Source organism: Oncorhynchus keta, chromosome 24, assembly GCF_023373465.1.
Source record: "Oncorhynchus keta strain PuntledgeMale-10-30-2019 chromosome 24, Oket_V2, whole genome shotgun sequence".
Taxonomy (NCBI): Eukaryota; Metazoa; Chordata; class Actinopteri; order Salmoniformes; family Salmonidae; genus Oncorhynchus; species Oncorhynchus keta.
The window spans coordinates 37,195,467-37,210,157 of record NC_068444.1 but is presented as its reverse complement, the minus strand read 5'-3'; the positions used below and the strand labels follow the sequence as shown (position 1 = coordinate 37,210,157).

At 44.1% G+C, this 14,691-nt stretch overlaps 1 protein-coding gene across 1 annotated transcript in view; it reads right to left on the bottom strand.

Moving 5' to 3' along the window:
- Positions 1-14,481, bottom strand: part of LOC118357491 (probable E3 ubiquitin-protein ligase HECTD2) — a 37,816-nt gene extending 23,335 nt beyond the window's left edge. The window contains exons 1-12 of the mRNA XM_035734636.2: positions 13,929-14,481; positions 12,279-12,396; positions 11,197-11,341; positions 10,843-10,945; positions 10,356-10,445; positions 10,204-10,268; positions 9,993-10,038; positions 8,713-8,822; positions 8,245-8,393; positions 6,869-6,992; positions 5,386-5,482; positions 9-116 (exon numbers count right to left, since the gene is read on the bottom strand). Coding sequence (XP_035590529.1) covers positions 9-116; positions 5,386-5,482; positions 6,869-6,992; positions 8,245-8,393; positions 8,713-8,822; positions 9,993-10,038; positions 10,204-10,268; positions 10,356-10,445; positions 10,843-10,945; positions 11,197-11,341; positions 12,279-12,396; positions 13,929-14,021 — 1,248 coding nt within the window. The 5' untranslated portion in view covers positions 14,022-14,481. The remainder of the gene's footprint in view (positions 1-8; positions 117-5,385; positions 5,483-6,868; positions 6,993-8,244; positions 8,394-8,712; positions 8,823-9,992; positions 10,039-10,203; positions 10,269-10,355; positions 10,446-10,842; positions 10,946-11,196; positions 11,342-12,278; positions 12,397-13,928) is intronic.
- Positions 14,482-14,691: the final 210 nt, after the last annotated feature.

Below are 14,691 nucleotides of genomic sequence, written 5' to 3'. Positions count from 1 at the left end.
GGTATTACCTCATCCAGTGAGTCACTGACCAGCTGCAGCCGCCTGACTTTGATGTTGAGAAACAGCAGGCTCATGTCAACTCGCTGTCTGCGAGACACTTTGTCCACTAGGCTTTGCTGCAATAAATAACAAGTTGCATTCTTTATTTGCAGTTGCTCCCACAGTACATGCTGTTAGCATTGGACCACTGCTTTGCTGTCAGAGTGGGAGAGTATGTTTTCAGGCTGATACAGTGAGATACAATATTTACAGTGTGTATACTTATAGTTCAGGGTTATTCCTGATTTGAAGACTTGACCGGGAAATACTCTCGATCCAACATACTTCAATTATGTAAAATACTAATAATACTAATAATAATAAACAGTACCAGTCAAAAGTGTGGACACACCTACTCAACACCTACTCATTCAAGTGTTTTTCTTTATTTGCATTATTTTCTACATTGTAGAATAATAGTGAAGACATCAAAACTTTGAAATAACACATATGGAATCATGTAGTAACCAAAAAAGTGTTAAACAAATCAAAATATATTTTAGATTTGAGAGCCACCCTTTGCCTTGATGACAGCTTTGCACACTCTTCATATCAAATCCAATCCAATTTTATTGGCATTCTCTCAACCAGCTTCACCTGGAATGCTTTTCCAACAGTCTTGAAGGAGTTCCCACATATGCTGAGTACTTGTTGGCTGCTTCTCCTTCACTCTGAGCATGGGTGATTGTGGAGGCCAGGTCATCTGATGCAGATGGTCAAATAGCCATTTTACATAGCCTGGAGGTGTCGAACTAATCGCAAACCAGATTGGATGGCGTATCGCTGCAGAATGATGGCTAAGTGTGCCTTGAATTCTAAATAAATCACAGACAGTGTCACCAGCAAAGCACCCCCACACCATCACACCTCCTCCTTCATGCTTCACGGTGGGAACCACACATACAGAGATCATCCATTCACCTACTCTGCATCTCACAGGGACACGGCGTTTGGAACCAAAAACTCAAATTTGGACTCATCAGATCAAAGGACAGATTTCCACCGACCTAATGTCTATTGCTCGTGTTTCTTGGCCCAAGCAAATCTCTTCTTCTTATAGGTGTCCATTAGTAGTGGTTTCTTTGCAGCAATGCGACCATGAAAGCCTGATTCACGCAGTCTCATCTGAACAGTTGATGTTGAGATGTGTCTGTTACATGAATTTTGTGAAGCATTTATTTAGGCTGCAATTTCTGAGGCTGATAACTCTGGGTCTTCCTTTCCCTTGGTGGGCCTCATGAGAGCCAGTTTCATCATAGCGCTTGATGGATTTTGCAACTGCACTTGAAGAAACTTTCAAAGTTCTTGAAATTTTCTGGACTGACTGACCTTCATGTCTTAAAGTAATGATGGACTGTCATTTCTGTTTGCTTATTTGAGCTGTTTTTAACATAATATGGACTTGATATTTTACCAAATAGGGCTATCTTCTGTATACCAACCCTACCTTGTCATAATACAATTGATTGGCTCAAATGCATTAAGAAGGAAATAAATTCCTTTAACAAGGCACACCTGTTAATTGAAATGCATTCCAGGTGACTACCTTAATGCTATTTGCCTCATGACTCTGGCATGCTTTGTTGACTATGAACTTGCTTGTTTACTCAACCATGGGACAGTCTGTTTGTTCCCACACTCTGGACTCTGACTCCAAAATTCCATAAATTAACTTTAAACAAGACACACCTGTTAATTGAAATGCATTCCAGGTGACTACCTAGCCACTGCCAGCTAGCCTACTTCAGCAGTACTGTATCATTTTAATCATTTTAGTCAATAAGATTCTTGCTACGTAAGCTCAACTTTCTGAACATTCGAGACGTGTAGTCCACTTGTCATTCCAATCTCCTTGCATTAGCGTAGCCTCTTCTGTAGCCTGTCAACTATGTGTCTGTCTATCCCTGTTCTCTCCTCTCTGCACAGACAACACAAACGCTCCACACCGCGTGGCCGCGGCCACCCTAATCTGGTGGTCCCAGCGCGTACGACCCACGTGGAGTTCCAGGTCTCCGGTAGCCTCTGGAACTGCCGATCTGCGGCCAACAAGGCAGAGTTCATCTCAGCCTATGCCTCCCTCCAGTCCCTCGACTTCTTGGCACTGACGGAAACATGGATCACCACAGATAACACTGCTACTCCTACTGCTCTCTCCTCGTCCGCCCACGTGTTCTCGCACACCCCGAGAGCTTCTGGTCAGCGGGGTGGTGGCACCGGGATCCTCATCTCTCCCAAGTGGTCATTCTCTCTTTCTCCCCTTACCAATCTGTCTATCGCCTCCTTTGAATTCCATGCTGTCACAGTTACCAGCCCTTTCAAGCTTAACATCCTTATCATTTATCGCCCTCCAGGTTCCCTTGGAGAGTTCATCAATGAGCTTGATGCCTTGATAAGCTCCTTTCCTGAGGACGGCTCACCTCTCACAGTTCTGGGCGACTTTAACCTCCCCACGTCTACCTTTGACTCATTCCTCTCTGCCTCCTTCTTTCCACTCCTCTCCTCTTTTGACCTCACCCTCTCACCTTCCCCCCCTACTCACAAGGCAGGCAATACGCTTGACCTAATCTTTACTAGATGCTGTTCTTCCACTAACCTCATTGCAACTCCCCTCCAAGTCTCCGACCACTACCTTGTATCCTTTTCCCTCTCGCTCTCATCCAACACTTCCCACACTGCCCCTACTCGGATGGTATCGCGCCGTCCCAACCTTCGCTCTCTCTCCCCCGCTACTCTCTCCTCTTCCATCCTATCATCTCTTCCCTCTGCTCAAACCTTCTCCAACCTATCTCCTGATTCTGCCTCCTCAACCCTCCTCTCCTCCCTTTCTGCATCCTTTGACTCTCTATGTCCCCTATCCTCCAGGCCGGCTCGGTCCTCCCCTCCCGCTCCGTGGCTCGACGACTCATTGCGAGCTCCCAGAACAGGGCTCCGGGCAGCCGAGCGGAAATGGAGGAAAACTCGCCTCCCTGCGGACCTGGCATCCTTTCACTCCCTCCTCTCTACATTTTCCTCCTCTGTCTCTGCTGCTAAAGCCACTTTCTACCATTCTAAATTCCAAGCATCTGCCTCTAACCCTAGGAAGCTCTCTGCCACCTTCTCCTCCCTCCTGAATCCTCCCCCTCCTCCCTCTCTGCAGATGACTTCGTCAACCATTTTGAAAAGAAGGTCGACGACATCCGATCCTCGTTTGCTAAGTCAAACGACACCGCTGGTTCTGCTCACACTGCCCTACCCTGTGCTCTGACCTCTTTCTCCCCTCTCTCTCCAGATGAAATCTCGCGTCTTGTGACGGCCGGCCGCCCAACAACCTGCCCGCTTGACCCTATCCCCTCCTCTCTTCTCCAGACCATTTCCGGAGACCTTCTCCCTTACCTCACCTCGCTCATCAACTCATCCCTGACCGCTGGCTACGTCCCTTCCGTCTTCAAGAGAGCGAGAGTTGCACCCCTTCTGAAAAAACCTACACTCGATCCCTCCGATGTCAACAACTACAGACCAGTATCCCTTCTCTCTTTTCTCTCCAAAACTCTTGAGCGTGCCGTCCTTGGCCAGCTCTACCGCTATCTCTCTCAGAATGACCTTCTTAATCCAAATCAGTCAGGTTTCAAGACTAGTCATTCAACTGAGACTGCTCTTCTCTGCATCACGGAGGCGCTCCGCACTGCTAAAGCTAACTCTCTCTCCTCTGCTCTCATCCTTCTAGACCTATCGGCTGCCTTCGATACTGTGAACCATCAGATCCTCCTCTCCACCCTCTCCGAGTTGGGCATCTCGGGCGCGGCCCACGCTTGGATTGCGTCCTACCTGACAGGTCGCTCCTACCAGGTGGCGTGGCGAGAATCTGTCTCCTCACCACGCGCTCTCACCACTGGTGTCCCCCAGGGCTCTGTTCTAGGCCCTCTCTTATTCTCGCTATACACCAAGTCACTTGGCTCTGTCATAACCTCACATGGTCTCTCCTATCATTGCTATGCAGACGACACACAATTAATCTTCTCCTTTCCCCCTTCTGATGACCAGGTGGCGAATCGCATCTCTGCATGTCTGGCAGACATATCAGTGTGGATGACGGATCACCACCTCAAGCTGAACCTCAGCAAGACGGAGCTCCTCTTCCCCCGGGAAGGACTGCCCGTTCCATGATCTCGCCATCACGGTTGACAACTCCATTGTGTCCTCCTCCCAGAGCGCTAAGAACCTTGGCGTGATCCTGGACAACACCCTGTCGTTCTCAACTAACATCAAGGCGGTGTCCCGTTCCTGTAGGTTCATGCTCTACAACATCCGCAGAGTACGACCCTGCCTCACACAGGAAGCGACGCAGGTCCTAATCCAGGCACTTGTCATCTCCCGTCTGGATTACTGCAACTCGCTGTTGCTGGGCTCCCTGCCTGTGCCATTAAACCCTACAACTCATCCAGAACGCCGCAGCCCGTCTGGTGTTCAACCTTCCCAAGTTCTCTCACGTCACCCCGCTCCTCCGCTCTCTCCACTGGCTTCCAGTTGAAGCTCGCATCCGCTACAAGACCATGGTGCTTGCCTACGGAGCTGTGAGGGGAACGGCACCTCAGTACCTCCAGGCTCTGATCAGGCCCTACACCCAAACAAGGGCACTGCGTTCATCCACCTCTGGCCTGCTCGCCTCCCTACCACTGAGGAAGTACAGTTCCCGCTCAGCCCAGTCAAAACTGTTCGCTGCTCTGGCCCCCAATGGTGGAACAAACTCCCTCACACGCCAGGACAGCGGAGTCAATCACCACCTTCCGGAGACACCTGAAACCCCACCTCTTTAAGGAATACCTAGGATAGGATAAGTAATCCTTCTCACCCCCCCCCCCCTAAAAAGATTTAGATGCACTATTGTAAAGTGGCTGTTCCACTGGATGTCATAAGGTGTATGCACCAATTTGTAAGTCGCTCTGGATAAGAGCGTCTGCTAAATGACTTAAATGTAAATGTAAATGTAAATGTAATGAAGCTGGTTGAGAGAATGCCAAAGCTGTCATCAAGGCAAAGGGTGGCTACTTTGAAGAATCTCAAATATATTTAAATTTGTTTAACACTTTTTTGGTTACCACATGATTCCATATGTGTTATTTCATAGTGTTGCGGTTATTATTCTATTTTTCGACAATGTAGAAAATAATAAAAATAAAGAAATACCCTGGAATGAGTAGGTGTACAAACCTTTGACTGGCACTGTATATATATATATATATATATATATATATATATATATATATATATATACACTGTATATATGTCTGAGACTGTGAGGCACAGTCTGTGCTATACAATGACACTGTCATAGATGGATGACAAGGTGAGCAGTGACCTCTGTCTCACCCTGGCCATGCTGATCATCTGCTGCTCCGAGTCCTTCTGGATGATTGCTTTCTTCACCACCGTGGATAGAATGAAGGGGAACTGGCAGAATGTAAACCTGCGGATGGGGAAGGACAGGTAGGTAATCAGGGATTGTGTTCTCTTGGTGTATGATGCTCATTGGAGATCATATCATAGCTGGATATTATGATATGTCTGGGTTTAACTGTAAATTAAATATACACAACAAGACTGAAAGTATGTGGACACCTGCTCATCTCATTCCAAAATCCTGGGCATTAATATGGAGTTGGTCCCCCCTTTTGCTGCTATAACAGCCTCCACTCTTCTGGGAAGGCATTTTACTAGATGTTGGAACATTGCTGCGGGGATTGGCTTCCATTCAGTCACAAGAGCTAGGTTGGGCACTGATGTTGGGCGATTAGGCCTTGCTCACAGTCAGCGCTCAAATTCATCCCAAAGGTGTTCAACAGGGTTGAGATCAGGGCTCTGTGCAGGCCAATCAAGTTCTTCTACACCGATCTCGACAAACCATTTCTATATGGACCTCACTTTGTGCATGGGGTAATTGCCATGCAGAAACAGGAAAGGGCCTTCCCCAAACTGTTGCCACAAAGTTGGAAGCACAGAATTGTCTAGAATGTCATTGTATGCTGTAGCGTTAAGATTTCCTTCCACTGGAACTAAGGGGCCAAGCCCGAACCATAAAAAAACTGCCCCAGACCATTATTCCTCCTCCACCAAACTTTACAGTTGGCAGTATGAATTTGGGCAGGTAGAATTTTCCTGGCATCTGCCAAACCCAGATTAGTTCATCGGACTGCCAGATGGTGAATCGTAATTCCTCACACTAGAGAACTCGTTTCCACTGAGTCCAATGGCGGCGAGCTTTACTCCACTACAGCCAACGCCTGGCATTCCGCATGGTGATCTTAGGCTTGTGTAAGGACAGATGATTTTTACTCCTTACTTTCTTCAGCACTCAGCGGTCCCGTTCTGTGAGCTGGTGAATCCTACCACTTCGCAGCTGAGCCGTTGTTGACCTAGATGTTTCCACTTCACAATAACAGCACTTACAGTTGATCGGGGCAACTCTAGCAGGGCAGAAATTTGACGAACTAACTTGTTGGAAAGGTGGCATCCTATGACGGTGCCACATTGAAAGTCACTGAACTCTTCAGAGAGGCCATTCTACTGACAATGTTTGACTATGGAGATTGCATGGCTGTGTGCTCGATTTCATACTTCTGTCAGCAACGGGTGTTGGTGAAATAGCCAAATCCACTAATTTGAAGGGATGTCCACATACTTTTGTATATATAGTGTATAAACAATAAAGCTGCTGTTCTAAAGCTGAAAGCTGGCACAAGAGGGAGTTCCATTTATTTACAGGGAAACACAGGTATCATAACAACAAGGGTTGTGGGCAGAATTGAACAGTACTGGTCAACATAAGTTTTGCTCTGCTTTTGTCCTGCCTCACCTGGTAGAGTTTCCATGAGTCTGCCATGTGTGATAATCCTCCATGAAGTCAGTGTGGTCCAGTGTGAGGTTGTAGAAGTCAACAAAGGGCATGAAGGGAGTGCATGAAATGCTATTGGCTGCATCTACAATGAAGAAAACGTAGAAAAATACAAATGTATCGAGGTCTCTTGGAGACAGATGTTTGCTTGTTCCCTTGACACCTCCTGACCCTCAAACTATGTGTACCCAAGACAAATATGGATAGGAGATCCAGACATACAGTGCATTCGGAAAGTATTCAGACCGCTTGACTTTATCCACATTTTGTTACGCTACAGCCTTATTTTAAAATGTTTATATGGTTGCTTTTTTTCTCATCAATCTACACACAATACACCACAATAACAAAGCAGAAACAGGTTTAGACATTTTAGCACATTTATTAAATTCAAAACAGAAATATCACATTTACATTTGTTGAAGCACCGTTGGCAGCGATTACAGCCTCAAGTCTTCTTGGGTATGATGCTACAAGCTTGGCACACCAGTATTTGGGGAGTTTCTCCATTCTTCTCTGCAGATCCTCTAAAGCACTGCCAGGTTGGATGGGGAGCGTAGCTGCACAGCTATTTTAAGGTCTCTGCAGAGATGATTGATCTGGTTCAAGTCCGGGCTCTGGTTGGGCCACTCAAGGACATTCATCATCCCGAAGCCACTCCAGCGTTGTCTTGTCTGTGTGCTTAGGGTCGTTGTCCTGTTGGAAAGTGAACCTTCGCCCCAGTCTGAGGTTCTGAGCACTCTGGAGCAGGTTTTCATCAATGATCTCTCTGTACTTTGCTCCATTCATCTTTCCCTCTATCCTGACTAGTCTCCCAGCATGATGCTGCCACCACCATGCTTCACCGTAGGGATGGTGCAAGGTTTCCTCCAAACATGACCTTTGACTTTAAGGCCAAAGAGTTCAATCGTGGTTTCATCAGACCAGAGAACCTTGTTTCTCATGGTCTGAGAGTCTTTTAGGTGCATTTTGGCAAACTCCAAAAGGGCAGTCATGTGCCTTTTACTGAGGTGTGGCTTCCGTCTGGCCACACTACCATAAAGGCCTGATTGGTGGAGTGCTGCAGAGATGGTTGTCCTTCTGGAAAGTTTCCCATCTCCAGAGAGGAACTCTAGAGCTCTAAAAACCTGTTTTCACTTTGTCATTACAGGGTATTGTGTGTAGATTGATGAGGGGAAAAAATATTTAATCAATTTTGGAATAAGGCTGTAATGTAACAAAATGTGGAACAAGTCAAGGGGTCTGAATACTTTCCGAATGCACAGTGTATACGGTCAGGAGAATGCAATGTCTGTTGAAAGTATAGTTCAATCCATTATTGAAGATGTCCTACTCACTGAGGAGGGAGAGGACCTTGGTGGCGGAGGGGATCCACCAGTAGCACTTGGCCATGGGGGGCAGCTCCTCAGGCTTGGCTGGGAACAGACGGGTGGAGATGAAGAAGTGGAGCCGCTCCACCAGCTGTTTGAATCGTTTCTGGGACAGCCTGGGAGAGGAGGACACGAGTTAGATAATCATCATTAAAAAAATCGAGGCATTATCATGATCACCATCAACATCAGAATGACATAATGGAAAATAGATAATCTTTGTTTGAAAGCTACAGTATGACTGCTCAATACCTACCAACTGTTACTAAAGCAATTTCGAAAACATATTTTTAACATAATGGATTTAACTTTCCTGGATATAGAATAACAGCAGCGCTTTCTTTCTTAGGACTGTGTTCACTTTGTGGATAACAACTATACTGGCTTGAAAAAGCATGGGACTGCATAACACAGAGGAACAATTCAGACTCTTACTTCTTAAACCAGTGCATCAGGAAATTATGGTCTGCTTCAGCCAGCGCGGCTATTTGCCTCAGTAAGTGTGCATAGATGACATATGTGGCTGGGCTGGTGCACTGAGGATTCTGCAACAAAGAGGAGCTTTCTCAGCAGTGGCAGTGCATTTCAAAAAGGAAATATAGCTTTTCATTTGGAGCAGCAGCATAAGACGTCTGGCTTTTAATAAAGACTGACATTACAGAGCAAACCAGACTTTTCCACTCCAAACATGACCTCATCCGTTCCCTTGGCAGAGAGTGCGAGAGAGAGAGAGAGAGTAATAACACTGGTATTACCAGGGGCTGACTGATATCAACCAAGTCAGACAGACACGTCTACTAAGGCTGCTTCCCAAATGGGGCCCTGGTCAAAAGTAGTGCACTATATAGGAAATAGGGTGCCAATTGGGATACAAACCCAATAATTGCCTCGTGCCTTTCAATTTCACAGGATCCGCCACCGAAATATAGGTCAGAGAGCCTATCAACAGCGCAAAGACAAACGTATGTCATCATACACAAAATGTGGATGAAAGAGAAAACTGTAGAGGCTCAATAGCCACAAAAAGTTGTTGGTAAGAAAGGGAAAGAAGACGTGCTTTTTAATTTACTGCCCCATAAACCCCATAAAACATATGAAACAATAAAAACTATGAATGGGACAGAAACCAGAAGTCTCCAACCAAAGTCTCACTTTTTAGCAGACAGAAATCCTTCCAGTTCTATTCAGCCATTTCCCAGTCTGCCCCCCAAGTCTTCACCAGACTCTGTGTCTAATGGTCGTGTCCATATTTGGCCAGTGCCAAGCCTGCCTCTAGTCTGTTGCTCATGTGTGAAGTAAACACTCTGCTCTCATTATATCCAGAGCCTGACTAACTGCCTGGGCTATGACTGGAGTCAATGGGCCATGTGGCGAGGTAGCAGTTCGAGAGTTTCCTGTGTTTCCGATTCGCCTTTAGATGGAGGGCTGCTGTGTTTAACATACTGAGGCCCCAAAACAAAGAGATTTTGTAAGATGTCTGTGGAGCACATGCGTGCGTGTGCTTAACGCACACATTTGCCTGCAGAAACTGTCTCACTTCTAACAGGGAAATTGCCGTTGTTACTGGAAAGTACACCATGTTCTCTTGTTACGTAATGAAATGGTTTGCTATATATAGCGTGGAATTAAGTATTAGCGGTCAAAAGAGCTCCCTGGCCAAATCTGTATGTAGTTTCTACCAGCAGTATGTACATGTAGATAATGCATGAGGTCACCTGAACTAGAATGAAATACGCTCTCAGGTCATCCTTCGTCCGTCGACTGCAAAACAAAGCAGATAATATGAAGTTCATTTAAGTTCTCATCCAGTATGTAACGTTTGCATTCATATTCAAGTCACAAAGTATAGAGCTTTACTATGTAGAAAGGAATTGCTTGATTTGAGTGAGAAATATAAGAGCACTAATGTAGGAGAGTGCCACTCACCCCTTCCATTCTCTTAACAAGCTGTTAATGATCCCCTTCAGCACTGCTCTCTGGGTATCAGGAGGCTGTTGAAGCAATGTTGGATCAACGTCAGGGAAAGGTTTTCATTTCAGCATGAACACGGTTATGCGTTGCTCTATCATTCTACATACCGTGAGCAATAACGCGTCATAGACAGCATTGACAAATTTGGTATTGATTCCTGAGTCTTCAATCGTGTTGAACGGAGCGTTTGCTTCTTTCTGAAAAGAGAAATGAAGAACACGTTTAGATTAGGACTTAACACATGAGCTCGTTAAGTCGACCATCACATGTGCTAAACATTTACCCAACTGTTCCTTGCCATATATGATCATACGCTTTCTTATAGGTTCGGCTCTCATGATTAATACTCTCTATGGAAACCACACACATGTGCTCTTTTTTTTTTTTACAACCTTCTGAATGACTTCATTCATTCATTTACAGACTCAAAAACAACTCTCCAAATTCCCCTTTTCCTGGCTCCCAGAAAGACTCTATTCACCGACTTTAAACACCAAAACAATGGTCACCTTTTATTTGCATTGATCAGTCATATTTCAAAATGATCACTGTTGCTTTAGGATTGGATATGGCACACACATAGGGATCCCCCACCTTAAAGGCAGCATTCAGTTCCAAAAAGGAGTCGAATGTGGTCAAGTAGAAGTCATGGACGTGTTTCCAATCGCCGGAGACCGTGGCCCTCTCAATGTCCTCCCTAGTGAAAGTTAGATGAACATTAACAGCTGTTTCTGTTTGAGTATAATATTGATGATAATGATGACACAGGTGTGTGTGTGTGTGTGTGTGTGTGTGTGTGTGTGTGTGTGTGTGTGTGTGTGTGTGTGTGTGTGTGTGTGTGTGTGTGTGTGTGTGTGTGTGTGTGTGTGTGTGTGTGTGTGTGTGTGTGTGTGTGTGTGTGTGTGTGTGTGTGTGTGTGTGTGTGTGCGTGTGCGTGTGTGTGCTTACTGAAACTCTTTGGCTGTCTTGGTGCGGATGGGGATGACAGGATCGGAGGCAAAGCGAGCCCTGACCTCAGGAGACAGAATGTCAATGGTGATGCGATGTTGATGCTTTTGTCTGACATCAGGACAGATGGGGGGAAGATCTCTGCCTGCAGGGGGAATAACAACACATGTAACCACATAACCAATTCCTAAATAAAACAATGGCGGTAATTCATATTATCAACCCTACTTACTGGCAATGAGAGCCCAGGTACCAGAGTATAAGGTGTATAAGACAGGTACTCTAATCTACAATATTATAGTTTAACAATCTCAGTTAACGTTGATATAACAAGATGGACAGACTTGCAACCTTGGACTTTTTAAGCCATTAGATGAAACCTGCATAACATTTTTTTTTTGCATGGGTCAATGAACTCTCCATACTTACAAGTATAAGTGACAACAACATATTAACATCTTGTATTTTGAAAACACAACACTAGTGCTCATTTTACCCAGAACAAGTTCTCCCTCTAAAGGATGAGCAGCTCTGAATGGCCCTTTGTCTCTCTCATCTGCATCAATCAATGATTTTCAAGTCTCTTCCAACGTCTTTGACCTCAAGAATATGAAGCCATGACAACACATCTGCCTGGTGTATTGTTCATTATTTCAAAGCAGCCTGTTTGGGTCACTTTGAAATTGTAACAAGCCGTTCTTTTGTGAGCGCTGTGAAAACAATTTCCTTGTAAACTTCTCAGCGATATCTCTAAGTCTCAATGTGTTCCTCTTGAACACTTTGTTCATACTCAGCCAAGGTGCAGTCTATCCCAGGACAGTACTGTTTATCAATTAGAGATGATTGATGCCACAGACGATATCTGTTCATCGAATCAGCTTTGTTAGACACCCTGTACCTGAAGGTAGGAACATCAGAAATGTGCTAGGTAGCCATACTGATAGCTCACGTTGGATATGCCATTGGGATCAAACTGGAGTAAGTTATTCATGTCTGCACTTTGATGTTGGTTCAGTATGAGCTTCACAATCTCCAGACGGACTCTTGAGTGAAGTAATTAGGGTTACCATGACGGGACCTACCATGCCGTATGCCAGGAAGAATAAACTGGGAGGAGAAGCTGTGGCTACCAGCCTCCTTTTTGTGGTTTGAGATTAAATTGAGGGAAGGATATGGCTGCTTTGGTCCACGATCAGTACCCTATGACAAAAAAAAATAAATAATCATATTATAGACATCATGGAGTCTTGGGTATTCAAATATTGACATTAAGTCCTGGATTTAATCATACTTATAATAGTATAGATGAGAACTATGACAGCATAGAATACTGTTCATTCACAGCAAGTACTTAGGCACTTAGGCTACAGAAATAAAAGTGGGATACATGAACAAAATGTACAGTATAATATGTGGGCTTTGTTTTAGTGATAATGTGTTGGGGAGTAATGAACTACATGTAGTTCAATTAGCAATGTAACAACATTTTGCAGTAGCTTGGTGGTAGTTGAACTAAATTCAAATCTTGGTAGTGTTTCAGTAGTTAATTATTTATTTAGCCATGTAGTGCTGTAGCTGACTACTGGAATTACATCCAACTTTTTTAAATTAAATGAAAATATTGCCTAATTGAGTTTCTTTTTCGACATCAGACCTGACTAATTCTCAATTGAAACTTAATAAACTAAATTACACATTCTGTTAACTCCAGGGTGATCTGTTCGTGCAATTTGTAGTCGATGACATTTCAGATTTGTATGATAGGATCATTTTTCACGAAGTAGTTTGGATGTAGTGAACTACTTTTTCATAGCGCTACATCTGCATTTGCTTTCTGTTTGGGGTTTTAGGCTGGGTTTCTGTATAGCACGTTGTGACATCGGCTGATGTAAAAAGGGCTTAATAAATACATTTGATTGATTGATAGTAACTTGAATTAAGTAAACTATATTTTCGGGGTAGCTTTGGTATTTGAATATGTATTTATTATGGATCCCCATTAGCTGGTGCCAAGGCAGCAGCTTCTCTTCCTGGAGTTCAGCAAAATTAAGGCAGTTATACAATTGTAAAAACATTCACACACTGTGTACCCTCAGGCCCCATACTCCACCACTACCACATAACGTTATCTACAACATAAAATCCATGCGTACGTGTGTATAGTGTGTACATTATCGCGTGTGTATGCATGTTTCTGTGCCTATGTTTGTGTCGCTTCACAGTCCCGCTGTTCCAGATGGTATATTTGTATCTGTTTTTTAAAATCTAATTCTACTGCTTGGTATAGCTTAACTTCTTTCAGTGTAAAGCAATTGGTAGCTTGGTGAACTATATTTTCGGAGTAGCTTCCACAACACTGCATATTATTAGCACTCATTACTCACAGAGTTGCGATGCTGTTTTATAGCATAATAGGGTAGGAAGAGCTGTCCAAAAGTTCCACCCTCAGTTTTAACGTTAACACATTTTCCCAAAAGGACAAGCTCTGAGATCATTGAAATGCGTTAGTACGTTACTATTATGCATTGGAAAAACACATTTTTCTCAATCCAAACCTTTTTCTAAACGTTTTATTGTATTTTTACATTATGACTTAATTAGTATGACATTGATCCCAAATTATTATTATTTTTTTACTTTTAAACTTTTTCATTTTTATTTGATGTCTTTGTTAATTGAACATGAAAATATTTATTTGTCATATTTAATATTTTAAAAAAAATCATACTCACAGAGGAATGATTTGAAATTGGAGGGAGTCTATCTCTCTCCCTTTCCCCCTGGTGCAGTTGTGTGTTGTTTTCTCTCATAATGTTGAGTAGCATTTCTTCATCCGTTGAAGTCTGGTTAAGGTCGCAGTCACATAGCTTTTTTGTGCTTTTTTCTTAACTAAAACAAGTTAAAAGAACTCACAGTACCCGCATACACGGTACCCGCAGTAACAAAACATTCGATCTGAAACGAAGTAACGGTTCAGGACCTGAAAGGCTCTCTCGTCTTCATGGTAAACAGGTGAGCTCGCGCAAAGTTGTCAAAGCGCGCAGAGACTGATGCTGTTTGTCAAAGTAAACAGGCGCGAGCGTCTGCATCCGATCGTGTCGCCGAAGTCTATTTTAGGTGCTAGGTGAGCATAAATGGCTCATTTCCCACCTAACTGGATGTATCGTCTATATTTGCAGCGCAGCTGTACACATGCGCCATGTTGTTTAAGAGGAGGTTCATAGTTACGAGCTTGGATACCATGGATGTCCTTACGTAAGTGCGCGGGTTTGCTGTGTGCACTGCACGGTAGTGCTGACTGATTTACTTCTCCCAGCCAGGGTCTGTTTAAACTTCGAGGAAACGGCTCGAGCGATTAATTTATGACTATGTACAGTAGGCTACTGATATACTACATTTGAGTTTCTCTGTAGGCCTATTCAAGGAATCCAAGTGATACGATATAGACTAGGTCTACTACCCTGCCCTACTGGCCTACTTTATAAACTCAACACG